The sequence below is a fragment of the Terrapene carolina genome, unplaced genomic scaffold (assembly GCF_002925995.2).
Source record: "Terrapene carolina triunguis isolate 2854851 unplaced genomic scaffold, T_m_triunguis-2.0 Scaffold51, whole genome shotgun sequence".
NCBI classification, from domain to species: Eukaryota; Metazoa; Chordata; order Testudines; family Emydidae; genus Terrapene; species Terrapene triunguis.
The window spans coordinates 955,798-983,422 of record NW_020664402.1 but is presented as its reverse complement, the minus strand read 5'-3'; the positions used below and the strand labels follow the sequence as shown (position 1 = coordinate 983,422).

General features: G+C 47.8%; 1 protein-coding gene across 1 annotated transcript; it reads left to right on the top strand.

Moving 5' to 3' along the window:
* The first annotated feature begins 30 nt into the window (after window positions 1–30).
* Window positions 31–23,429, top strand: LOC113407664 (sodium-dependent phosphate transporter 1-like). Its single transcript, XM_026656933.2, has 11 exons — window positions 31–110; window positions 4,228–4,842; window positions 4,978–5,118; window positions 5,867–5,952; window positions 9,432–9,528; window positions 11,757–11,876; window positions 14,522–14,776; window positions 15,018–15,579; window positions 15,867–16,052; window positions 17,075–17,159; window positions 22,840–23,429. The coding sequence occupies exons 2-11, from the start codon at window positions 4,482–4,484 to the stop codon at window positions 22,999–23,001; spliced, it is 2,055 nt and encodes a 684-aa protein (XP_026512718.1). The 5' UTR covers window positions 31–110; window positions 4,228–4,481; the 3' UTR covers window positions 23,002–23,429.
* The last annotated feature ends 4,196 nt before the right edge of the window (window positions 23,430–27,625 follow it).

Genomic DNA, 27,625 nt, shown 5'->3' with positions numbered 1-27,625 from the left:
TCACGTGGGCCGGCTCAGGCTATAAAGCACGGCCCGGCGCCGGCGGCAAGCTGCGTGTGCTGGGAGCTGGTCGGGACAGTGGAGCCGCCTAGAACCAGATCGACACCGCGGTGAGCGCCGCGCTCGGGCTGGGGGAATGGCGGAGCGCTGCCCGCCGGCAGGAGCCGGGGCTGGGGCGCGGCTCGCGGCACAGGGCGGGGGGAGGACAGGGCTCTGCGCGCGCCGCGCCCCCTCCCCCCACGTGCGCCCGGCTGCCCGCGCGGCCCTGGACCCGCCTGAGGCGAGGCGCGCGCGGGAGCAGCCGTTTCCTGCTGCGCGGGAAGGAAAGGCCGGCGCGCGGGGTCGCGCGGGAGGGGTGCCCCCGGGCGGGGTATCTGGGGAGCGGGTGATGCGGGGGGGGGCAGTGGGGCGGGGCGCAAGGGGCTGTGCGGCGTGTGGGGTGACGCCCCATGTGTAAGGGACCTGGTGGGTGTTGGGGGGCAGCAGGGGCCCCAGCTCCTCCAGGGCGTGGGGTGCCAGGTGGGTGGGGGCACAGCCTGTCTGGGGGCGAGCGGTGGTGAGGATGGGCACTGCAGAGGTGGTGCAAGGTGCTCTGGGCACAGCCCCCTCTCGCCTGGGCTAGCTGGCAGCATGGTGGCACTGACTCCTGTCCCAGTGGAGGGTGACAGCAGGGCATGCTCGGTTTGTCATTTGCAGGATGCCCACCTGTGTGCTGGCACCGAGTGCCAGCTGGCACGGCCTGGCTGAGCTCAGGGTTCAGAGGAACGTGTGGCTGCCCTTTCAGAGCCCCTTGGGAGGGGAGGGCTCTCAAAGCAAAGTTTGAATTCACAGGGAGGTGATGGAAGTGCCGTGTGGCTACAGCGGGGCAGGCTAGCTAGGCAGGGCTCTTCTGCCCCTTGGGGCTAATTCACCTGGCCTGACTGTAGTGCAAAATGGAGGGTGAACGTTGAGTTTGCTAGGATTTTATATTGAGGTAGCTGAGATAAGGCTCGGGTAGTTCTTAATTATCTGTAGCTAGTTTGAGGCCCCCATGTACCTCCCACCTGGGGCTTACCTTGATATAGCCAATTGACATAAAAACAAGTGACTTGTTCCCTTGAGATTTTGACACTAAGGCCAGGTCTACACTAGGAAACTGGATTGATCTAGTTCCACACACCTGAGTAAAGCTGTTAGGTCAGTTTAACTCCCTGTGTAGACCGTGCTGGTCAATGGGTTCTCCTGTCAACCTAGCTTATGCCTCTGAGAGTTAGGGTTCTGGCTACAGCATAGGTAACCTGCATGTCAGTGTAGGTAGTGTCTTCACTGAAGTGCTGCTGCAGCATTTTAAGTGTAGACAAACCCAAAGATGGCTAACTTGATGTAAAAACACTCCATTTTTTGCTGTGAAGACTTAGCCTTAATGAGTGCCTAAAACAGTGAGGGGCTGAGTATCCACAGAGCCTGTAGATTTCCAGGTGCATGGTGGCTATTTGGTGCCTCTAGTGATAATTTTTTTTATATGAAGATATACCTATCTCATAGAACTGGAAGGGACCCTGAAAGGTCATTGAGTCGAGTCCAGCCCCCTGCCTTCACTAGCAGGACCAAGTACTGATTTTGCCCCGATCCCTAAGTGACCCCCTCAAGGATTGAACTCAACCCTGGGTTTAGCAGGCCACTGCTCAAACCACTGAGCTATCCCTCCCCCCACTTAAGGCTCACTTAGATGCCCCAATGTGGACTTTGTAATTTCTTCAGGGGGCAGATGGTGGGCATAATCCCTCTTGAGGTTACATCTTGGAATCTGAGTGCCAGCTGGGTCCCCCACTTGCTCACTTGAGGTACTGCAGCCACATAGAAAACCCAATTTTCTGCCTCCATGCAGCAGATGCTGTTTCCCCAGAGTGTGCTTTGTAGGCTTGCCTTTTCAGGCAGATTGTTCTGCCTTTCCTCCCTCCAGTCTAGTAGGGGGATGATCGTTGGCAGTGTTTCAGGGAGTTTGTTTAAGTGGGCCTGTTGCTCAGATGGAAGGTGTTGCTGCTTCCATTCCAACTCATGGTCAAGGTATCTGCAGCCCTTCCTCCTACTTTGCAGCAAAGGTGGTAATGGTGTGTGAGGAGGTCTGGGGCTGGTGCAGTGCAAGATCTGATGTTAAATTGGCTGGATATTAATCTCCTGTCTCTTCTCAGTGTTGTGGTGAAGCATGGCTGCAACACAGATAGGGTAGAGGGGGAAATAACAGATGTAGGACCTTCTGACATACCTGTGATGGGCTCCTTCCTTCCCAAATGCTCTTGGGGAAAGGCAAGAATCTTAATGAACAGTGTCTTTCCTGCTCTGATTCTTGAGGGGTGGGGAGAGGGCTTGCTCCCTCTTCTGATGGCCCTTTTCAGGGACAGCCAGAGCCAGCGCTGTCACCGTAGGGACAGGCAGCAAACAAACCAAGAGTGAGTAATTTCTGCAGCAGCAATAGCCAGGCTAAGCACAAAAGACTGCAGCTTAGGACACAAGGTACTATGGGGAATTCAGCTGACCTGCCAACATGCCTTACTCAAGTCATTGTTCAGGTACAGGATTTGCAGACTGACTGGGGCTTTTTCTTATTTTGGTGCTTGTCCACACTAGGTAGTGGTGCTGTTAGCTATCAGATTTTAACATGTTAAAATCCTGGTGTAGATGGGATAAGTTGCAGGTTTAACATGTTAGCTGGCCGGGGTGAGCCATGGTGTTAATTGTCTTGCAGCAGGGCTTCAAAGGGAAGCCACTTCCACTCTCCCGCTCCACTGCAGCTTGCATCTGCGACATAGCAACAGCCCACTTAGTCCAGGAATCTTTGCTGGAAGGCAGAGATAGCGATCTTGGGGTTTTGTTACACCCAACATTATAGTATCTGAACACCTGCCATTTAATAGTGGCAATAGTGAAGTCCCTTAAGGGCTTCATGGAGTCTGGCACTTCTCTCTTTTTGGGGCCAAAACTCTGCTTGGGTAGAGGTTGTTGTTTTTTGGTAGGGTTTTAAGGATTGAAAGGGCTCTGTGCTGAGTGTCTGTTATGTTGGAAAGAGCTGAAATTGGTAGACCCAGTGCCTGACGTGCCTACCTTCCAGCAGATAATGTTTTCCGCCTCGTGTTTTTGGCTGCACTTCTCCCACCTTCTTGTATATGCACACCCTATCTGTGGCCCCATAAAGTTGCGGGACCTCATCAACCTCCTCCTAGCGGTGGCCAAAGTGGCAATCTTGAACACCAGAGAGGAGATGTTGGCTGAGTGGGTTCTCTCTGACTGTGGAGCTTGTTTCCAGTCCTCTCTCCACCCACATATCCAGGCAGAATTCCTCTGGGCAGCGACTGCTGGCTCCCTTGACACCTTTGAGGTTCAGTGGGTGTTGTCCAGGGTTCTCTGCTCGGTGTCCCCCTCAGGTTCCCTACTTTTGACCCTGACCTTGTTTTTTTCTGTTGTCCCACATAATCCTGGGCCCTGTGGATCCTCCCCATAGGCTGGGGAAGAATCCTTTAGTTCCTTCCTGGAACCCAACAAGAGCAGATAATGTTTGTAGCCTGTTGAGGAAATACTTGGCCTGGAGTGTGCCTTTCAGGCTAGTAGGGATGGTGGCTAAGTTTGTCTTAATAGATTTAAGGTAGGGTTCTGTGGTACTGCCTGCTTGCTTTTAGGTCCCTGCTCCACACGGCAGCATGGCGCGCGTGTTGGAATCGGCCTCATTCTTCTAGTCCAGAGCTTGTATCTCTCTCCAAGGAAAAATAATCGATCTGGTACTTGCTGTGGGTCTCATGCCCTCTTATTTTACCACGTTCAGCAACTAGACTCCACTGAAGTGCTCTCTAAAATCACTGGCTCAAATCCTCTTCTCTCTAGGCTGGAGAGCAGCTCCATTCCAAATCCTGATGGCATTGTCAATGTGGTGGTACTCTTTTAAGCATGCCTGCAGGGGGAACTGGCATTCAGCTTGGCTGGTGGGAGGGTAGAAATCACAAGGGATTTTGTGTCCCCATCTGCATGGTGAACATAGGCAGAAGGCCAGGAATACAGCACTAATGGAGCAGCAGGTAGTCACTTATGTTTCCTAATGGGTACCCAGTGTGGCCTCTAGCTGCTAAACAGGGATGTAAGCTTAAAAAATGGCCTTGCTCTAACTATTTGGGGAAAGTCTCACTATGCTATAGCCTTGTGCTCACTTAGCCAGCATCCATGGACCATGGGGACTCAGTTCTCCCTCTCTCATTTCAGGATGAAGAACTTGTGTTCTCTATTTTCTGCACCATGGAATTTTATTCAGCTCGTTTAATTCTCCAGAGCCACAGGAACTTTAGAAAAGAGATTCCCATACACACCGTATAGCAGTAACTCTCTGGTTCTGAACATATCTTCGTTTAGTTTATTTAATTTGTAACATTATTTATTATAATATTTTCATACCTCATATTTTGTTTATGTATCAAAGTTGCAAATTCCTGTTAATTTGAAACCACTAAATTAATAACATGGAATCCACAATTGAATCAACAACGGCTCTGATGGATCTGCTAACCAGTACGATAGGAAGTAAGGCATCTGGTCCCATGGTAGCTTTCCTCTGGATGCTGATATTGGGCTTCATCATTGCCTTTGTGTTGGCGTTTTCTGTGGGTGCCAATGATGTGGCAAACTCGTTCGGAACTGCAGTGGGGTCGGGTGTGGTGACTCTGCGGCAAGCATGTATCCTGGCATCCATCTTTGAAACGGTGGGCTCTGTTCTGCTGGGTGCTAAAGTGAGTGAGACCATCCGGAAGGGGTTGATTGACGTGGAGATGTACAACTCTACACAAGAGCTACTCATGGCCGGCTCAATCAGCGCTATGTTTGGTGAGTAACATTCTAGCTGCAGCAGCAAAGTGATTAAGTACACATGGATTAGTTATCTTGTTGGAGTGTCTGTCCCCAAATCTGCCATATATTGTAATGGTGACTAGTCACTGAGACACAACTTTGTTGTTTTAGGGTCAGCTGTGTGGCAGCTAGCAGCTTCATTCTTGAGGCTTCCCATTTCTGGTACCCATTGTATTGTTGGAGCAACAATTGGCTTTTCGCTGGTGGCCAAAGGACAGAAAGGCGTCCAGTGGTCAGAGCTGCTTAAAATTGGTAAGTAAAGTACAACCCACTAGCTTTTTCAGATGGTGAGGTGTGGCATTAATAAAACCTATCATAGAACATTAGGGTTGGAAGAGACCTCAGGAGGTCCTCTAGTCCAATCCCCTGCTCAAAGCAGGACCAACCCCAACTAAATCATCCCAGCCAGGGCTTTGTCAAGCCGGGGCCTTAAAAACCTCTAAGGATGGAGATTCCACCACCTCCCTAGGTAACCCATTCCAGTGCTTCACCACCCTCCTAGTGAAATAGTGTTTCCTAATATCCAACCTAGACCTCCCCCACTGCAACTTGAGACCATTGCTGCTTGTTCTGTCTATGGCAGGGGTCGGCAACCTTTCAGAAGTGGTGTGCCGAGTCTTCATTTATTCATGCTAATTTAAGGTTTTGCATGCCAGTAATACATTTTAACGTTTTCAGAAGATCTTGCTATAAGTCTATAATATATAACTAAACTATTGTTGTATGTAAAGTAAATAAGGTTTTTAAAATGTTTAAGAAGCTTCATTTAAATAAATTAAAATGCAGAGCTCACCTGACCGGTGGCCAGGACCCGGGCAGTGTGAGTGCCACTGAAAATCAGCTTGCATGCCGCCTTCGGCACACATGCCATAGGTTGCCTACCCCGGTCTATGGCCTTGTCCCCAACATTGGATTAGTAAGAAAAATATAACTGGTTTTACTGCCCAGAGCCACCTTCTAGTAGCCAGGATATTAATCGCCTCTTTATCTTCTGTCCTAGTGTTGTCCTGGTTCATCTCTCCCCTGCTTTCTGGCATCATGTCTGCTATCCTGTTCTTCCTTGTCCGTATGTTCATTCTTCGTAAGGTAAGGGTGCCAGATCTCCACAATGTGCATCTGCTGTGTGAAAACTGTTCTGCAACTGAAATTGTATGAGCAGATAATAGGAATAACCATTCCCGGTCAGGACAGTCTTAAATGCTTATTACTGAGAACTTCGTGATCTTTAATGTTTTGATCCATGCATCTCCCGGACTAGCACCCTAGCTGCTGGGCTGCCCTTCATAATTACTGGGTACCTACTTGCCACAGGCTGATATGAACTTTTTTTGTGGGGAAGGGAGCATAGAGATCCAGTGCAATGTTCTGAGAAGCCCTGTCACCAGCAGTGGGCATGGAAGAGGTTGCTGGGATAGTAACCTGGCAAGTGTCTCCAGGCCTTCTTTGAATGCTCCATCTTTCATATCTGTCTCTGGCTAGTGGTTATCTCAACACTCTGGAGACTTGAAGACAGGAGGAGCTTTCTCTTCTTGCCCTCCTATCCAAAGCTGCTAGTTCAGGGGTTAATATTCCACACCTATCTCATGTTCAACCAGATGGAGAACAGAAGCAGGCATAGCTTCCCCAGCAGCAGCATGAAACTGATAAGACGCTGGCTACTTGTGCTGCTGTCCAATGCCTTGTGGGCTGCAAATCAAACCGACCAGTGTCATCTTGGCTTTGTGTTGCAGCTTGTTACCTAGTAGCAGTAGAGTTAATTCTGGCTGCAGACTGGAAAGCATCACTGCAACTAGAAGGGCTAGAAACTTCTCTTTAATAAAACATAAAGTCTGTAGACACTGGCTTATGCATCAGACTTCCAAGGGCAGGCTAGCTGAGTAGACCAAATAGATTTTGAAATACCTTATCCTCAGACCCATTTCATGTTAATACCATTCTGCCTGCCTCTTGTTTATACTATCCAAGTCTCTCTCTCCCCCCAGCTTGTACTATGCAGTGGTGTTGTAGCTGTTAGGATTGTAAAGAGAGCTCTTTAGCCTTTCCAAGGCAGGAAGGAATCTTGCACCTTGATTGCCACTTGGCACTCAATGGAACAGTTTGTGGAAGTGCCAATTAGAGCTAGTTGTAACTTGAATGACCTGCCTTAGCATTAAAATGCCTGGGAGAGCTCTGCCCTTGTGATGGAAACTCTGCTTCTATGCATGACTGAACTGGCAGCTTGCCTACACAGGGAAACTTAGGGCTTGTCTACACTGGCACTTTACAGCACCAAAACTTTCTCGCTCAGGGGTGTGAAAAAACACACCCCTGAGCGCTGCAAGTTGCAGTGCTGTAAAGTGCCAGTGTAGACCGTGCACCAGCGCTGGGAGCTATTCTCCTTGTGGAGGTAGGGTTTTTTAAGAGCACTGGGAGAGCTCTCTCCCAGCACTGTGCTGTGACTACACAAGACACGTTAAAGCATGTGGCAGCGCTTTAACGTAGCCAGTGAAGACGTGCCCTTAGCAGCAGAACTGTACTGATACAGATATCTGCAATAGCTCCCCAGGTACTTGAATGTGTCTACATAGGCAGTTGTATTGGAATAACTACAGCAATATAGTCTTGCTAATTTCTTGATGTAGGCAAGCCCTCATGGATCTTGGGCTCATGTCTTAAATTAAACCTGCAGACCAGAGGTTCCCAAAACAACTGTCTTGAGATTCCACCAACCTAAAACCAGTTGCTTGAACTTCAGGATGGGCTTTGTCTGGGAGGTTTGACTGTATTGGGCTGAACTCTACTCAACCAGACAAATGCTTTCTGTTGTGAGATTCCTTGGTTTGGAACTCTTTACAAATACTGTTCTAGTAAGTGGAACAAAAGTAGCAGTTGGAAATGGGAGCATGAAATGAAACTCGTTTGAATGATTTAACACAAGCCACTCTCTATACTCCTGCTGTTCAGTATGCTGAGTAGATCAGTAATCTGAACGTGAATTAACACTAAGCATGCTGGTAGTGTACAGACTAGATTGCTGGTCAAACAGATGCTGTAATTATATAGAGTCTAGTGTCCAGGATTCAACTTGTGTGTAAACGGCTTACAAATATAAAACTAGCTCTGGAGTTACCAAGTATATTTTGAGGATGTTATTGAGTAGGTTAAAATGAACTTCAGATCTCAAATCTAACTCCTGTGGATTCTGCTTTGAAAAATGCAGTAGTTCATTTAGCACAGCTGGCAGATTAATATTGTATAACTGGCCTTTCAAAGTTGTACTCACTACTTAACACTTATTCAGATGCTTTTGTAATAGGACAAAGCAAACATGCGCTTCAATACATTAAATTTCACTGAACATTGAGCATCAGAACACTTGGGTTTGGCTCCTGGTCAACAAGTCTCAAACAATGCCATTGCCTGGATGAGGTGTTGCTTTCAGTACATAGGAATGCATTTGTGAGTAATCTCTCTGAATCAGTGAAATGACTTTAACAACAATTGGCCTGACTCACCTGGGAAAATGGAGGAAAAAGCCCTTTTGACAAATGAGTTTTTTTCCAGAAGAGAATTCCTTTAGTGGATTGAAGCAAAGACTTTTAGAAAGTGCTGTTGAAAACTGAGTTTTTAGAGAGCATCTGTTCTGATGGGTAGGCTATTGAATACCTGAGAGCAAAATCCAGAGCCTTACAGAATACAGAGAGCAAACAGTCCTGGAGCATAGCTACTTTGATGTCTAAGGCCTTGGCTACACTCGGGACTTCGCGGCAGCACTGTGATGCGCGAGTGTAGTCGCGCCACCAACGCTGCGAGAGCTCTCTCGCAGCACTGTATGTACTCCACCTCTCCGAGGGGAATAGCTTGCAGCGCTGCAAGCGAGCGTGCAGCGCTGCAGGCTCTGATTACACTAGCGCTTTACAGCGCTGTACTCGCGGGGGTGTTTTCACACCCCTGAGCGCAGCAAGTTGCAGCGCTGTACAGCGCCAGTGTAGCCAAGGCCTAAAACTTAAAAGTAAAATGCTCTTAAGTGAAGAGTTCTCAAGCATCAGATTCCATCCACTCTGTGGGATGGGCTGTTCAAAAGGCAACATTGCTGTTTCAGGGAATGTGCATTTCTGCTTTGAAACAACAATGGCATCAGGGGAGATGAACATTTCGGTCTTCAACATGGAAAGTGCTCTGTTCACAAGTAAGGAGAGCGACTAATTGGCAACCCTAAAACCCCACTGCATCTTGTGATGCACAAGTTCTAAGGGTTCTTCAGGCCCAATTCTCTCCTTGCTGACTCCTATGCAACCCCACTGGACAGAGCTTTCACAGCTGTAATATATAAGCCTCTAATTGGCATTTAGCAAACAATTCTGTTTGCACAAGAGACTCTATCTCCCTCTTCTGGAGCTGCCTCTGCTGGGCTAGTAGGAGGGAAGTAGTAAACTTTTAAGTCTAAGTGCTCAAAACAGAACTTTGTAAGAAGTTATTTTTCTACACTCTTCCATGTAGATGTGTACTTTAAGTATCTGCTTTGCTGTTGGGTTCAGAGTCTGGGATCTGGATTTGTATAGCATCAAAACTAATCTGTTTTACAGGCAGATCCAGTTCCCAATGGGTTGCGAGCTTTGCCAGTCTTCTATGCCTGTACAATTGGGATCAACCTCTTTTCCATCATGTACAGTGGTGCACCTTGTAAGTACATGTCAAATACATCAGTGCTAATTTTATAATTCTTTACAAAAACCTCCATTAAATGCATGATTTACCCCTTTTGCTTTACAGGGCTGAAATCTCCTAGAAGGCTGCCGGCCTGTGCCGGCTACAGAAGGCTGCAGGCTAGCGTGCGCTGAGTTCTAACCTAGATAGTTACCCAACCAAAGAGGCCTGCTCAAACTCTAAATCACTACAGAGCTTTCTCCTTAGTCTTCACAGGAACAGCAGATAACATGACTTCCCCTTTCCTCTCTCCTACTTATGCTAGAGCTCAGTAACCCAGCTGCTGAAGAGTCTCCTTAAGCTTTTCCTATTCTCCAGTAAGGCTAGTCAGCACTGGAGTCTTGTATTGGATTTGCTCAGTTTGGCCTTTCCAGCATGAGAGCTTGCTTGCTTTTCATCCCTAAGAATATATTAACTGCCCCGAAACTTCCTGACCAAGAAGAACTGGCATGTCCTAGCCGGCACAAGTACTCCGAAGAGGAATTCATGCTTCGGAGTTGAAATCTTTTGGGAGCTCAAGATCAAAATGTTTAACTTTCTGTTGTGGTGGGGGGAGAAACACAACTGATGAATGGAACAGGCAGCTGCCATCATAATCCAATGTAGTTTGGCACAGAAGGGCCTGGAGACCTGCAGAGTTAAAAGGCAAGCTGTAGAAAATATCAGCTAACTTAACAATCAATTTCAAAACTCTGTATACTGAGCTACCTTAATCAGGGCCTGCTACCCTGGACTGTGATGGCAGCTTCAGCTGGTGCTTTCTGCTGTGATGTATTATAAAACAGGTCATCAAGGAACCAGAGCTAGGTAGAGGCTGACAGTGGCAGGTATTCAGTGTCATATTAGACACTTTAGATCTATTTCAGTATTTAGTAGTGAATAGTCTGGTGTGTAGCTATGAAGTAATGACTCAGCTTTCCCTTCATACATTGGTCCCTTCAAATGCACTTTGGTCCTGAAATTCTAACAGATGTTGCAGCACTAATGGAGTTCAGCCAAAGTGGTGGTTATGCCTGTGAATGACATTGTCTTGTGAAGTAGGAATCTTAACCAGTTAAAGCATAGACAGCATCGCACCATGTGATCCAGTTTATAAGTTTGCACATTACTAGCCAGATTCATGTTAAATTTACATTCTGTAGACAAGGTTTGGTTAAACTTTGTTCCACTTTAGCTGGGGTTTTTGCCAGACTCTGTATTTGTTGTAAGCTGCTATTAGTGTTGCATGTTAACTAAGCCATATGAAATAGATGTGTGACATTGTGCACTTGACCTCTGCAGTTCCTTTATCTGCCCTCTATGTACTGGGAGTGTTTATAGTTCCTGGCTGCAGCAGAAAATGCAGAAGCATTTTGATGGCCATTTATCAAACACTTGATACCTTAGCTTAAGGTTATAGTAAACTATAACTGAGTGAGCTTCTATGGAAAAAAAATCCAGCCACTCATTTGTAAATGCTTGTGTAACTAGGTCAGTTAACACCTTAAAGCCTCTCCTGTTTCAAGAGATGTCGAATTGCTTCTAATTTTAAAAATAAGTGCTCTGGAGTGAGATGCAGAAGCCATCATTGTTGCACCATGTGGCTGGAAAAGTCCTATCCCATCACAAACCTAAAATGCCACATCACTATAAATCTGTTGGAGATCTCTCGTGGGTACAACTCTTCTCCCCCTGGCTATTAGCAGACTGGCATGCCAGGGGGAATAGTGCTGTCTGCTGCAGCAGCAGACTTGCTGCAATGTCAAAGTAAAAAAGCAAGTCAGGACATAAGCCTCTGTGTATACTATATTGACAACTAAACTGAGGGAAGGATGGTAGAGCATGTCTAGTCAGTTGCTGCTTGGTCACCAGCATGTACAATGCTCTCAGTAATCCAGTTTTCCCTGGGGAGGGGAGAGGTCAGGAGAGTCTCCGAACATGTGAAAGAGATTAGCTGGGGAGAGATTGTAACTTGTTGGGGGCTCCCATGTGGGTTAAGTTCTAATTTTTGCAGGGTTAGTATTGGATTTTCTGTTACATATTCACATCTCCTATTCAGATTTTCTGCTAATATAGCAAAGCTGGTGCAGGGCACTGCAGACTCCTGGGAGGCAGCAGTGAATGTCATGTACCAAGCATCCCTTGAGCCAGTTGTGAAGAGGATAGCCATACATTGAAGGGGCTCTTGCCCTGGGGTTTTCAAGATTCATTGTTTTATTTCCTAGTGCTGGGCTTTGACAAACTTCCTATCTGGGGTATCCTTCTAACTTCGGCGGGGAGTGCTGTTGTCTGTGCTCTCATCGTCTGGTTCTTTGTGTGTCCAAGAATGAAGAAGAAAATAGAACGTAAGTAATACTTTAGAATGACATAAAATCACATGTTCTGCTTAATGAGTTACTTAAATATCCTGTTTTGGCTCATCTTGCGTGTGGGTGGGTGGGGGGGTGTCTTACAAATCTCCCCTTTAACAGTCTGTTTTATTAAAGGATCCTAAAGGGGGGTTAGCACTCAGATCTCACTCAGCTTCCTCTGAAAATCTCATGAGTCACTTAAGTACTGTATTTGTAATCAAGCTTTTGCTGGTTACTGTAAAACTAAACTTGCTTATAACAAGGGGTGGCTTCTAAGAGGGCCCCTTAAGTCTGCTTCTAGCTGAGTAGCCATCCACTGGTAAGAAAGTACTGTTGGGAGGCTGCAGCAACTTCTGTACCTACTTATCTGTTGCAGATCAAGCTGCATGGAGTAGGCGTTAGGCACACAGCACAGAACAATTACCTGGAGTGGATATACTCCTAAACAGCACTATTTCATCATTAATCTTAAAGGGTGCCCAGGGTAGAGAATGCAGGAGGCAGTGTGCCTAATTGTGGCATATAACCTTTAATACCATATTGTACCTAATGAGCAATCTGACCTTGCTGATGCAGATTAGTTTTAAGTAGGTGATCTCATAAAATCCCTGCCCTATAGCAAAGAATACCTGTTGAAAGGCACTCAAATAGCATTCCCCAGCTTTACCTTCTTAATGTTCTGAGGGGCTCCTCTATAAATTACACGTGAGACTTGGGAGAGACATCCTAAGCAATAAGTAAGAGAAAATAGCTATTCACAAGTACCCTTGTCAGGTTTGCATAAGTGGTGAGAGACTAATAGCTTGTTAAATACTTTCTGGTTGCCTTTGAAATTTGTCTATCTAGAGACAGCTCATCCTTCCAGCTGTTAAAGGAGTTTATACTCTTGCCAGGAATTAAATTTTTTCCCCCTCACTAATGTAACTTAGCAAATCTGTTTGCAGCTGTTGGGGTTTCAGCATAGCCGATTCCTAAGCAGAACCCCGGTGACACACATACTGGAGTAGTTTGAGCAGCCCCACACAGCACTGCAGCAGAACTAGGGAACTACAGAGGTTTCCTGCTATTAGTATCTGACCTGACCAGCCAGACTTAAAAAGTTCTGACCAAGTGCTTGCAGTGAGCTAATGAGTTCTGAAATCAATGGTCTCTGCTTTAATATAGTACAGATTGGGAAGCTTTTAACTGACTCCTAGTGTTCTTGCTCTGAAGATTTCAAGCATTTGTTAGCTTTGCCCTCCCTCCGGTAAGGTAGAAGTTTTTCCATTTTATGGCCTGGGGAAACAGGCAGATGTTAAAGCCAATTTTCAGACCTGGCTATACGGTTAGGCTCTTTAAATAACAGGCCATGCTTTCTCAGAGAAGAGCTGAGAACCCACAGCTCCTTCGGGAGTCATTGGAGACCTATGTTCAGATCCTCTGGAAAATGCTACTTGTATTTAGGTGCTTGCTTAGGCAGCCAAAAATGAATTTAGGTCAAGGTCGTACAGTCAGAGGCAGGATCACTCCAGAGTCCCAGTTCTGCCCTAACTAGTACTGTTTCTGTTCATGTTTGAAAGCTAAAGTCCCTCCATCAAGGCTCTAGATTAGAGCTGAGTGAATAATACACTTTTTGGTTTGGGGGCCAAACAGAACCTCATTTTCAATTTGAAACTAGCCAGTTTTTCTCCCTGGAATGGGAACCAAAATTTTTTATGGGGTTTTGTTTGGCCCAGACAAATTCTGATGTTTTTGGTTATTTAGGTGGCTTTCACTTTTTGGGGTTTTTGTAGCTAAATTTCAAAACAAATCACCATTTTGAAAGTCAAAGCATACAACATGAAACACTTTGTTTTGCAATGGCCAGAATGAACCATTTCAGCATTAGAGAGCGAGTGGATGAGGTAATCTTTTTTTATTGCAGTGTTTCTCAACCTTTTTGATACCAGGGACCGGCTTGCTGCCTTCCTAAACAGTCAGGGAGATCTCAGGAACGGGCATTGGTCCACAGATGGGTTGTTGAGAAACACTATTTTATTAGGCCAACTTCTGTTGGTGGGGGGGGGGGGAAAGGAAGTTGGTCCAATAAAAGTACCTCACCCACCTTGTCTCTAATATACTAAACCAACACAGCTACAACACTATTACTTCCCCATTACTTTTTTAGCAGACTTATTGTTTGCTGAAATTTTTTTGCTGCCTCTACTCTAGATGTTTAAAGTTGTGTGAGAGCTTTAAAGCCGAGCTTGGTGCATTTTTCCAAAACACTCCTTGCAGTGGAAACCCTAGTGTTGTCATGGCTCATCACCATGTGAAAAAGGTATCTTCCTGCCCAGTGCAGTCTCTGTATTGTCACATGCTTTAACCCAGTGAAAGGCACAGATGAGTCACCTGTATACTCCTATGGCTCATGCATCACAAAGTGCAAATTGCAGCACTTCACTAATGATACCCTGGTGAGAGATTTGCTGCTTAACACTGCTCCCAAGAAGAGTGGCTCTGTCGTCTGTAGTTAAAATCTGGGTTCTGACAGGTGCCAGCTTTGCTCAGGTCTCAGTGGATGCAGAGTAGGCTGGAATCGGGTGTTAATGGCTGAATGGGCTTTAAATGGCAGTAGCCTTTGGGAAAGGGGACTACTAAGTCATTGCTTCTTTCCACAGGAGAGGTCAAGTCAAGCCCTTCTGGGAGCCCCTTGATGGAGAAAAAAAACAGCCAGAAGGAAGACCAAGATGAGTATAAAGTGCCACTGGACAACGGCTTGGGTGACAAGAGCTCTGTCACTGATGTGTCTGCTGTGCACCACAGGGCAGCCGTGGAGGAGAGAACAGTCTCCTTCAATCTGGGAGACGTGGAGGAAGCCCCAGAGCGGGAGAGGCTCCCTAGTGTTGACCTGAAGGAAACCAACATTGATAGTGGTGAGTTGGGGTTAGCACCTGCCTTGACTCAAGGCCTTATGGCTGGAGGTTGAGATGGCCCTGGCAAGTCCAGATGAAGTGGGAGTCCCTTAAGCATGCCATGTGGAGGCATATTCCACCAGCAAATAGATCAGGGCAGAGTGGCACAAGCATGAGGTCTGTAGTGTTTTTAGTTTGGCTCCTGTTTGAGGCATGTGCCTCACTCCTGGGCATGTGGGTTAAACTCAAGTTCCATTTGCAGGAGCTGTGCGGTTACCCAGTGGCAACCTTGTTCAGTTCAACCAAGCTGTCAGCAATCAGATCAATTCCAATGGCCACTACCAGTACCACACCGTGCACAAGGATTCGGGCCTGTACAAAGAGCTGCTGCACAAGCTTCACCTGGCCAAAGTGGGCGATTGCATGGGGGACTCTGGCGACAAGCCCCTGAGACGCAACAACAGCTACACGTCGTACACTATGGCCATCTGTGGCATGCCGCTGGATTCATTCCGTGCCAAAGAGGGTGAGCCCAAGGGGGAGGAGATGGAGAAGCTGACCTGGCCTGGAGCAGACACTAAGAAGAGGATCCGTATGGACAGCTACACTAGCTACTGCAATGCTGTGGCAGATACCCACCCGGCTGCTGATGTGGATATGGATGTAGGCAAGGTGGAGATAGGCAGTGGTGACAGGAAGTGCAGCACTGATTCTCTGGAGGAGTGGCATGACCAGGATAGACCAGAAGTGTCCCTGCTCTTCCAGTTCCTGCAGATTCTCACTGCCTGCTTTGGTTCCTTTGCTCATGGCGGCAACGATGTCAGGTCAGTAGACTTAATCTACGTGACAGGTTTTAGCTGGTTACTCTCAGTGCAAATGTTAATGCAGTATGTTCACTGCTTCTCTGGAGCATGTATGCCTAGCGTGCTGGTGTGAAAGCTGCTTATTGTGAGGGCTCTTCTGGCAAATACGTGCTCCCCACTAACCTGGTCATCCAGAAAATGTAGCAAGTTAGGGTTTATAGCAAGATTGGAGTTCATCACTTCTCAAGTCAGCAGCATGGAAAGATTCATTAATTGTCTCTGACTGGAATGCATCTGTTTCCTTCCAGCAATGCCATTGGCCCCCTGGTGGCTCTGTACCTAGTCTATCAGACAGGTGATGTGGCTGCCAAAGTGGCAACTCCCATCTGGCTGCTGCTGTATGGAGGTGCTGGAATCTGCATTGGCCTGTGGGTCTGGGGGAGAAGAGTCATTCAGACCATGGGGAAGGATCTGACTCCCATCACACCATCTAGGTAAGATGCTTCATGGGGGACACAGGAGGATGTTTATGGTATTTTCAGTATACTGTGTCCTCTGTACTCACCATTGTGTACATAACACATTATTACTCAGAGGCTGGGTGAGCATGTAATTATACAATGCGGAGTCTGCAGCCTACTGAAATTGAAAGGTTCATTAATTCTTTCCAGTTTGTTTGCTCACATTCTAAACTTCCTAGTGCTCTGAGGTACAATAGCTTTGATAGTCGTGATATGTGGTGGGTTATCTTCAGGAAGACCACTCCACAAATATCCCCTCTAATTGCCATTTCCATTGGTATGGTTCTAATATGTGCATTTGAACAGATGGCTTTGGGATCAGGTGCTTGTACTAAACACACATGCCCTCCTCTCTAGGTCAAAAGACAGAAGAGCTGAACCTTCCACTGTGCCTTATAGCTCCACCCTCTGGAGCTTGGGGGGTGGATTGCAAAGATCATCCACTGAATTCCCTGCCACCATCTCCAGGTGGCTGCCCTAAAGGGGACTGATCTCTGATATCCAGGTCCAAGATCATATCAGGGCATTACAGATCAAAGCAAATGCCTTGAGGAATTGAATGCAAATAACTACTGAGCTCAGTGAGTGGCAGTGTGAAATCTGCTTAGTCTCCATTGTGTAAAGGGGGAGTGCCCTAGAGTTATGGATATTTGACTTTTATCTAAACTTCCTGCAGAGATGCATGTATCCACTAGAAATGGAAGGAAAAATGAAGCTCTGATTAAAGATCTCTAACCTTGCTTCTGGCCTCCAGCTAGGAGCTGTCAAGAGGCCCCAGGTGCACTCTCCATACAAAGCAGAAGTGTGTACAAAATCTAATGCCTTAACAATTAAACTGGTTAATGAGGGAGACCTGGAACCCTGCATAGAAGAGGAGCCATAAGCCAAAGTTCTGTATGTGCCATGCGCATGGACTGTCTGGTGTGCAGGAATCCCTTGCTGACATTGTGTGGTTCATACCAACCTCTGATACTACTATCTTTGTGTATACACAGTGGCTTCAGCATTGAACTGGCATCTGCTCTGACTGTGGTGATTGCATCAAATGTTGGTCTTCCTATCAGTACAACGCACTGCAAAGTAAGTGAAATGCTTGCCCGTATGTTAAATGGCTCCTGTGGTGACCTGCCTATTAGTTCTGCAGGAAGTGTCACTACTGTCTCAGGAGATGGAGTTAGTGGTGTAGGACCAGACGTGATGGTCTGGTCTACTGTATGAGAATCCAGTTGTCTCCAAGTACTGGTTCTTGCCTTTTTCCTCCTCCATCTCAGATCTGGTTCGTATTGACTTCTAGTAGAATAGCTTCCAAAATACACCAAGCATTGGTCTTGAGTTTGACAGGTCTACAATTTGCATGCAGATCTGTCCATTTGTGGATAATGAACATAGAGTAAACATAGGAAGTGGTGGAGGGAGAAGCTGAAGAGAAATGGGCATTGAGGAAAAGTACTGAACCACTTCTTTCTCCACAGAGGGCTGGTCACCTCCTCCCCATGCTGTGCTGCCCAGTGCAGTAGTCTGGGAGCTGACCTTGTTCATGAAGACAGGGGCAAAAAAAGCATTGAGTACGTTAGCTTTTTCCACATCCTCTGTCACTAGGTTGCCTCCCTCATTCAGTAAGGGGCCCACACTTTCCTTGACTTTCTTCTTGTTGCTAACATATCTGAAGAAACCCTTCTTGTTACTCTTAACATCTCTTGCTAGCTGCAACTCCAAGTGTGATTTGGCCTTCCTGATTTCACTCCTGCATACCTGAGCAATATTTTTATACTCCTCCCTGGTCATTTGTCTTCCACTTCTTGTAATGCTGCTTTTTTGTGTTTAAGATCAGCAAGGATTTCACTGTTAAGCCAAGCTGGTCACCTGCCCTATTTACTCTTCTTTCTACACATCGGGATAGTTTGTTCCTGCAACCTCAATAAGGATTCTTTAAAATACAGCCAGCTCTCCTGGACTCCTTTCCCCCTCATGTTGTTCTCCCAGGGGATCCTGCCCATCAGTTCCCTGAGGGAGTCAGTCTGCTTTTCTGAAGTCCAGGGTCTGTATTCTGCTGCTCTCCTTTCTTCCTATGTCAGGATCCTGAACTCTACCATATCATGGTCACTGCCTCCCAGGTTCCCATCCACTTTTGCTTCCCCTACTAATTCTTCCCTGTTTGTGAGCAGCAGGTCAAGAAGCACTCTGCCCCTAGTTGGTTCCTCCAGCACTTGCACCAGGAAATTGTCCCCTACACTTTCCAAAAACGTCCTGGATTGTCTGTGCACCGCTGTATTGCTCTCCCAGCAGATATCAGGGTGATTAAAGTCTCCCATGAGAACCAGGGCCTGCGATCTAGTAACTTCTGCTAGTTGCCGGAAGAAAGCCTCGTCCACCTCATCCCCCTGGTCTGGTGGTCTATAGCAGACTCCCATCATGACCTCACCTTTGTTGCTCACACTTCTAAACTTAATCCAGGGACTTTCCGGTTTTTCTGCAGTTTCATACTGGAGCTCTGAGCAGCCATACTGATCGTGCATACAGTGCAACTCACCCACCTCTTCTGCCCTGCCTGTCCTTCCTGAACAGTTTATATCCATCCATGACAGTGCTCCAGTCATGTGAGTTATCCCACCAAGTCTCTGTTATTCCAATCACATCATAGTTCCTTGACTGCCAGGACTTCCAGTTCTCCCTGCTTGTTTCCCAGGGTTCTTGCATTTGTGTATAGGCACTTAAGATAACTCGCTGATCGTCCTGCTTTCTCAGTATGAGGCAGGAGTCCTCCCCTCTTGCGCTCTCCTGCTCGTGCTTCCTCCTGGTATCCCATTTCCCCACTTACATCAGGACTTTGGTATCCTTCCCCAGTGAACCTAGTTTAAAGCCCTCCTCACTAGGTTAGCCAGCCTGCTTGTCCCTCTCTTCGTTAGGTGGAGTCCGTCTCTGCCTAGCACTCCTCCTTCTTGGAACACCATCCCATGGTCAAAGAATCCAAAGCCTTCTCTCTGACACCACCTGCGTAGCCATTCGTTGACTTTCATGATTCAACGGTCTCTACCCAGGCCTTTTCCTTCCACAAGGAGGATGGACAAGAACACTTGTGCCTCAAACTCCTTTATCCTTCTTCCCAGACCCACATAGTCTGCAGTGATCCGCTCAAGGTCATTCCTGGCAGTATCCTTGGTGCCCACGTGGAGAAGCAGGAAGGGGTAGTGATCCAAGGTCTTGATGAGTCTTGGCAGTCTGTCACATTGTGAATCCTAGTTCCTGGCAAGCAGCAGACCTCTCGGTTTTCCTGGTCAGGGCGGCAGATGACTGTCCCCCTGAGGAGGGAGTCCCCGACCACCACCACCTGCCGCCTTCTCTTGGGAGCGGTGGTCATGGAAACGCCATCCCTAGGACAGTGCATCTCATGCCTTCCAATTGGTGGAGTCTCCTTCTGCTCCCTTCCCTCAGATGTATCATCTAGTCCACTCTCCTCATTAGTACCTGTGGGGAGAACATGAAAACGGTTGCTCACCTGTATCTGCATTGCTGGTACATGGACTCTTCCCCCTCCTGGAGGTCACATGCTGCCAAATTTCTTCACCATCCTTCTGTCCCCACTGCTCAGCCTGCTCTGATTCTTCAGAATGTTGTACCCATAGAAGCATATCCTGACGTCTGTCTAGGAAACCTTCATTTTCTCTTATGCAACGCAGGGTCGATACTTGTTTCTCCAGACCTCAAACCTTCTCTTCCAATATGGAGACCAGCTTGCACTTTGTACAAAGTTGCTTCTGTCCTGTGGAAAAAAGACAAACATGGCACATCCTGTGCAGGTAACAGCTGAACGCTCACCATCCATATTACCTTCATTCAAAGAGCTTCCTCAGCTGTTGCAGCAATTACTCAGAGAAGCCTGCAAGATGAAAGCCTCAGTGCGCTCTCCCCAGGTGAACTCCCAGGTGAACTCCCTCTGTTAGCCTCTGCTGTTAGCTGCTCAGCTGGTTCATTGCTGACTGCCTTTTTAGAACAGTCAGGCCCACCTGGAACAAAGCACTCCCAATTCACTTTTCAAACAATCAAGCACATGGTCAAACTGACAAACTGTCCCTGCAACAGACATTCAGATACTCACCAACACAGCCACCCATTGCAGCACTTAGCGTACCTCCTCTCGGAGGCGGAGTTGGCAGATGTGATTGCAGAGCCATTGGCCATTATCTTTGAAAACTCATGGTGATCTGGGGAGGTCCCGGATGACTGGAAAAAGGCTAATGTAGTGCCCATCTTAAAAAAGGAAGGAGGAGGATCCAGGGAACTACAGGCCAGTCAGCCTAACCTTAGTCCCTGGAAAATCATGGAGCAGGTCCTCAAGGAATCAGTTCTGAAGCTCTTGGAGAGGAAAGTGATCAGGAACAGTCAGCATGGATTCATCAAGGACAAGTCATGCCTGACTAACCTAATTGCCTTCTATGATAACTGTCTCCATGAATGAGGGGAAAGCAGTAGATGTGTTTGACTTTAGCAAAGCTTTTGATACGGTCTCCCACAGTATTCTTGCCGGCAAATTAAGGAAGTATGGGCTGGATGAATGGACTATAAGGTGGATAGAAAGCTGGCTAGATCATCGGGCTCAATGGGTAGTGATCAATGGCTCCATGTCACTGGCAGCCAGTATCAAGTAGAATGCCCCAAGGGTTGGTCCTGGGGCCGGTTTTGTTCAATATCTTCATTAATGATGTGGAGGATGGCGTTGACTGCGCACTCAGCAAGTTTGCAGATGACACTAAACTGGGAGGAGTGATAGATACGCTGGAGGGTAGGGATAAGGTCCAAAGGGACCTAGACAAATTAGAGGATTGGTCCAAAAGAAATCTGAGGTTCAACAAGGCCAAGTGCAGAGTCCTGCACTTAAGATGGAAGAATCCCATGCACTACTACAGACTAGGGACCGAATGGCTAGGCAGCAGTTCTGCAGAAAAGGACCTAGGGGTTACAGTGGATGAGAAGCTGGATATGAGTCAACAGTGTGCCCTTGTTGCCGAGAAGGCGAACGGCATTTTGGGCTGTATAAGTAGGAGCATTGCCAGCAGATCAAGGGACATGATCATTCCCCTCTATTTGGCATTGGTGAGGCCTCATCTGTGTCTAGTTTTGAGCCCCACACTACAAGGATGTGGAAAAATTGGAAAGAGTCCAGCAGAGGGCAACAAAAATGATTAGGGGGCTGGGGCACATGACTTATGAGGAGAGGCTGAGGGAACTGGGATTCTTTAGTCTGCAGAAGAAAAGAATGAGGGGGGATTTGATAGCTGCTTTCAACTGCCTGAAAGGAGGTTCCAAAGAGGATGGATCTAGACTGTTCTCAGTGGTAGCAGATGACAGAACAAGGAGTAATGGTCTCAAGTTGCAGTGGGGGAGGTTTAGGTTGGATATTAGGAAAACATTTTCACTAGGAGGGTGGTGAAGCACTGGAATGGGTTACCTAGGGAGGTGGTGGAATCTCCTTCCTTAGCAGTTTTTAAGGTCAGGCTTGACAAAGCCCTGGCTGGGATGATTTAGTTGGGGATTGGTCCAGCTTTGAGCAGGGGGTTGGACTAGATGACCTCCTGAGGTCCCTTCCAACCCTGATATTCTATGATACGTGGGCACTACTGTGGTAGAACAAAAAACAGTTGTCAAACAGACCCATTACAAAGCTGCCAAGCTCCCTGGGCCACTCAGGTCATGGGAAACTTCATTCCTATAAGCCTTGCACTTGTGCATCAGATGCCTGTAATCTCATTGTGAAACTCTCTGCTGGTCCATTGCTGCCTGGCCCCATGCTGTGCTGGCTGTGCACCACAGTTCCAACAGGGAGATTGCTCTCCATAATGTGCACAAGGCACTTGGCCACACTTCACCATGACTCAGGTTTTCTCTGGGCAGGTCTCATTGGATTCAGGCTTGTCTTGTATCTGAACCTAGTCAATGCTGCTCTCTTCTTAGTAAGGCCATATTGGAAACTGAGTTTGCCTGTGGAGGGGCAACATGTTGGGGATGCTGACAGATTGGAGAGGATACCTAAAGAGCTACAAGAATGACCTGAAGACTAGAAAACCTGCCTTAGATAGAGGGAGACTAAAAGCTCAATCTTATTTAGAGAAGGTTGAGGTGAGCTTTGAGAGCTGAGGGCATGCTTCTAGCAGATAAAGGCAGAATAAGATCAGTATCTGGAAGCTGAAGGTAGTACTTTGGTTTTCAAACTTGGGGGTGCCCCCAGGCACCATGAGATTATTGGGTGTGCAAGGACCTGACTGGTTATGGATTTTTTTTAAGATTATCAAGTAGGTACTAATCTTATTCCCTGGGGATCCTATCTAACCCTAGTGTGCCTTGGTGCAGGGTGGGTGGGAGGAGGCTGGGTCCCCATTACCCAAGGGGACTGCACAACCTTTGGAGGAGAACTCACTCCCCTGTAGCTTCACTGGGAATCAACATGGCAGCTGTGCTGCACAGGTGTCCTGGCCCCATTGCAGAGACATCACACCTGGTTCACATGCAGGTAGGGGGTGGAGCTGCCATGCATGAGTTCCCACTCTAGGTAGCTGGGATTTGGGTGGGGTGCACAAGCTGCCTCCCTGTATGTGCTGCTCAGTCTCTAAAAATTGCAATGTCTTTCTAAGATACTCTAGCTGACCAGAAGCTGTTGGGTTTGATGCTGGAAGCACTAGGTGGTGATCTCTGGCCTGCTATGCAGGAGGTGAGATCCTAGTGGTCTCCTAGTCTTTAAATCTGTCCCTTGGTGTATCTTCCATAGGTGGGCTCCGTGGTCTCAGTGGGCTGGCTCCGTTCCAGGAAGGCTGTGGACTGGCGTCTCTTCCGTAACATCTTCCTGGCATGGTTTGTCACTGTCCCGATTTCTGGCCTCATCAGTGCAGCTATCATGGCACTGTTCAAGTATGCCATCCTGGGAGTGTGAGACCAGCTTGGGTGAAATCCATATCATCTCGCTGCTCCGAGCAACTGGAACAATGCTAGGGTGACTCGCCTGGGGAGGAGATGGGAATATTGCATTTATGCTGTAACTGCTTTCATGCTAAATGACTCATCTCTAAATTAGCTGCAAAATAACCAGCGCCCCTGACCTCATTAAGGTCGGTTTCCTGTTTGGGCTGTGAATTACTGTACATATTTCTATATTCTTTTGTATCCAGCTTAGTTTCCATTATGTATGTTTGTCACTGAGGTCCTTTTTTAAATTTTGTTTTTCCTTGGCGCTAAGTCTTAGAACTGGCAGGCACAGTAAATTCTGGTGTGACCAGCTTGGAGGGGTGACTGTTCCACTGACATGTTTGCTCTAGGTTAACAGTAATGGGCACTATACCCAGACCACACTTATTTTTTTTTTTTAAAATAAAACTTTTAAACTAAACATACCTATTGGCTGACTCCTTGTGAAGCAATACCTACTACACACCATTTCCTGACTGCCCCGCCGCCTCTGCAGCTCACATGGTACCTGTGGGACATGTTGCCCCCTCCCCCAAGAGCTGTGAAAGATGCTGGGGGTGGTTCTTGCTAGGAAGCAAGTTGTAGTATGTCTTGCTTTGCTTCCATTTCAGTATTTACAGGTGCAAACAAGAGAAACCTGCAGTACCATGATGCTCTGGTCTTGTGTTGTCTTTTCATTTTGTGCAAATACACCTGAGCTCTGGGGGGGGGAATTTTGTTTTGAATCTAGGATGGGCTAAACTCTTAACAGAGTTGATTTAAATGTTGAGATCATTGACTGCTCCCTCCCCCTACTAGCCAAGAACCTAGCTCTCTCCAGTGACCCTGACACTACAGGACTCTGCTCCCCATTGCTACCTCTAACTGAATAAAAGCTTAATTTTTGAAACAAATCTTCTTTGGATTTTCCATCCAGTGAAGTGTTCACACCACTTGTGAAATTAGAATGTTCTTATCCCATGATCTCAGCATGACTAGCTACAGCTGAAGGAACATGACCCCCTTCCAAAGCTACAGCAGCTGGCAGGATTTGAGTGCATTACCTGGTTAACCCAGCCCCTCCCTGATCTAATAAGCCAGGAGCAAGAGCATGTCCAAAGAAATTACAAGCAGCAGGAAAGGTGAACTAAAGTTGGGATAAGGGGAGGATCCTGTATGGTCTAAACTCCACTCTGTTTACCTGAGGAAAGCAGTAGGTGCCTAACTGCAGTCATTAGAAGCTGCCCTTTGCTACTGCTAGAACAGCTCCATTGTGGTGACCAACCTCATTTTCTCAGCTGATGTACTGTTAAAGAGGCTTCTCAAGGCACACATGCTTGGTTTAAATCAACCCCTGATTTTGGCACACCCTCTAATCCAGTGCTCAGTCTGCTTGTCAATTGGGGATTAAAACCCAGCCTGAATGTTCATGTTGTTGCAGTGCACTTAGGTCAGGGCAATCCAAGCTGGTACTGTCACTGTAACAGCTAGGCCCATATCAAATACAGACGCTTCCCCATTTACACAAGTGTTCTGTTCTGGAACATCGTGCGGAACTCAAATTTTGCGTAAGTCGGAAATGTATCTCCAACCATTACATGCAAAAAACCCCACCCCTCCTATTTCTAGCTTACAGAACTTTTTCCATAAGCTTGGATGTGCGTATGTTGGCTTTATGTAACTCAGGGAGTATCTGTACACTAGAGCTAGAGTGGGAATGTTCCTCCCTCCAGCAGAAAGTATAGCCACAGACCTGCTTTGGAGCCAGACTGAACCATACTGTTTGAACAGTTCCATTTTGCTACTGCTATAGTGGCAGAAGGCAGTATAGCATTCAGAGAGTGGGGCCCTTTGTGCTGCAGCTTCCTGTCTTAAAGCATACAGGAGCAGCCAGGGTAGACTGAGAAGGGGTTTGGAAGGAGTTAATACCTGGCACTTTCCCTCAGTACCTCCCAAAGGCGATTAGTATCATCTCCATTTTACAGATTGAGAAACTGAGCTCCACATCAGAGCTGGAGTGAACTAGTCCCACTCAGCCCCATCTACTAGTTGGCACAGCCTCAGCCTGTTGCTGTGGAACAAGCTGTCCAGCCTAGCCGAAGAACTGGAGGAGTAATTTGAAGGTGCCCCACACAGGGAGACAGTGCTCTTGCTCTCAGGGTCTAGAGATGGGCATGGGCCTTCTGTTCTCAAAGCTCCCTCCTGTTTCACTGGAGTATGAAAGGGTAGATGGGGGGCAGGGCAGGCACAGTGGCAACTTTCTCAGCCTGTCATGGTAGGGTTGAGGGTTGGTTTCCCCTGTCCACTCCCAGACAGCTGACCCCTGTTTACAGCAGTGCTCTTACCAGGCAGGGTGATGCTGCAGCAACACAGAACTGTTCCCCAAGTGCTTGGGTTCAATAGGTAGTTGGGGGAGGGGTTAAGGAAGTGGCTTCTGGTACTCCATTTGCTTCTTGCAGTCTTGGGGGATCTCCTAATGTAAAGTCTCCTGCAGCAACCTACCTGTGCTTGTGTTAAAGACTACTGCAAACCCTCTTTCCTCTCTGCTGCTCTTAGCAGTAGAGCTCCAAGCACTTGCTCAGGGCTTGTCCTAGCCCAGGGGTAGGCAACCTTTCAGAAATGGTGAGCCGAGTCTTCATTTATTCACTCTAATTTAAGGTTTCACGTGCCAGTAATACATTTTAACGTCTTTAGAAGGTCTCTTTCTATAAGTCTATAAATAAGGGTTTTAAAATGTTTAAGAAGCTTCATTTAAAATTAAATTAAAATGCAGAGCCCCCCAGATCGCTGGCCAGGACCCAGGCAGTGAGAGTTCCACTGAAAATCAGCTCACGTGCTGCAGGTTGCCTATCCCTGTCCCAACCTTTTTTCACAGGGAGTGAAATGAAGGTGCAGAAAGTGGAAGTGGTTTGCCTGAGGCTGCAGAATCCTATGCTGTGCTCTGGCCCAACCTGCTACTTCTAGAAAAGAGAAAGGGCATAAAGTTGAGCTTTGCCCTTGGGGGCAGGTGCTGGGAGAAGGGGGATAGCACCCAGGGAAGAGGTGAGAAGCAGAACAGCTTGGTGCAGGGGCGGAGGGAACTAGTGTGGAAAGAGGAAGCTGCTGGAGGGCTTTGTGCAAGAGGGTGGGGTCCTTGACACTTCCTCTGAACTCCTCTGCCTGGGGCTAGGGTGGAAACTCTCACTGAACCAGTTCCAGAATAGCACACTGTCCCCTAGGATGTGCCTCTGCATTGTGGGTGCCCGAGTGGAGCTGCGTGGGGCCTGAGTGAGTGCCCAATCCCTTCTAGTGCTGTTGCTGTCTGGAACTTCTCTGAATCCATCATGATGGGCACCCATGTTGCATGGTTGCTCTGGGAACACTGGCCCTCCTGGTGCTGTGACCTAGCAAACCCACTGCACCCAGCTAGCCGACCTCCCCAAACCATCCCCACTCTAGGACAGATGCTGGACTTGACATCCCAGCTTCTTCACTGGCCCAACCATCCCTCCCCAGGAAGGGTGGGGGTGGACAACCCAAAGGAAAGAAGTTACAAGGCCATGCTTCTTTCCCCCCTCCTCCCCCCCAATTTTAGACCAGGGTGGGGGCCTGTTGGCACAAGGACCTCTGAGCTGCAGTTCCATGGGGGGGAGGGGTGTTCTTCCTATAGTGGGCCCCCAACCACTTTAGGGGTCACAGGTAACCACAACAGGTCATGCTGGGAGCCTGGTGCATGGCTTGGGTATGTGCTGGGTCCAGTAGACTAGGAGTGGGGGAAAGGGTGCACATGCCACCTCTGCTCTGGGGGGCAGCTCTGGCCAGACCAGCCTCACGTTAGCATGAGGTGATCCAGGGCTTCACCTCCACCTGGGCGCATGAGCAATAGTGCTCACCCACATGCCTGTCCCTGTGTAGTTTAAGACCCACCTGTGCTGCTTAGCCCTTTAATTGCCTGGCCAGGGCTGGCCTGGCACACAGAGCCCTCGTGTTCATCCTGATCCCCAGTGTCTCCTGCTTTGCAGGCTGCAATTAGAGCATTACATTAATTGATATACACCCCATGTCATGGGGGCAGCATAAATTAGCAGGAACCGTAAGTGTGGCAGATAACGGAGGCAGTGATTCTGAGTGAGCCCCCGGGTGCTTTCCCAGGCCTGTATCAGTGTGCTGAGGGGCACACGCTCCCCCAGTTCTGTTGAGCAGTTCTAGGGTTAATAACGTGTTTGGATAAATCCTGCAGGTGTGGCTCTCCTGGCTGCGATGGGTGAGGAGGAAGGTTTGTGTGCCTCCATCACAGAAGCTATGCCCTTGTTCACAGATGCCACCTGCAGAGGGTGCTCTGTGCTGCCCTGCCATGGATGTGGCATCCCCACAGAAACCCAGTCTGTCGCTTCCGTGTCCCTCCAGCTTGCTGCGCCGCAGCACTAGCTCCAGCCTCGTCCTATGGATCCCATCCGCCAAGCAGGCCGAATTCCCTGTAGCAGGCACCGTTCTGACTCTCCACCTGCCCCAGCAGGGCCGGCTGGGGCCACAGCCTGGTGGATCTCAGACCCTTGTACCTCATCCTCAGTGAATTGGGTGGCATCTCCCCATGGTCTAGTGTAGTATTTACACGCACCCCAGGCTGCTGTGTG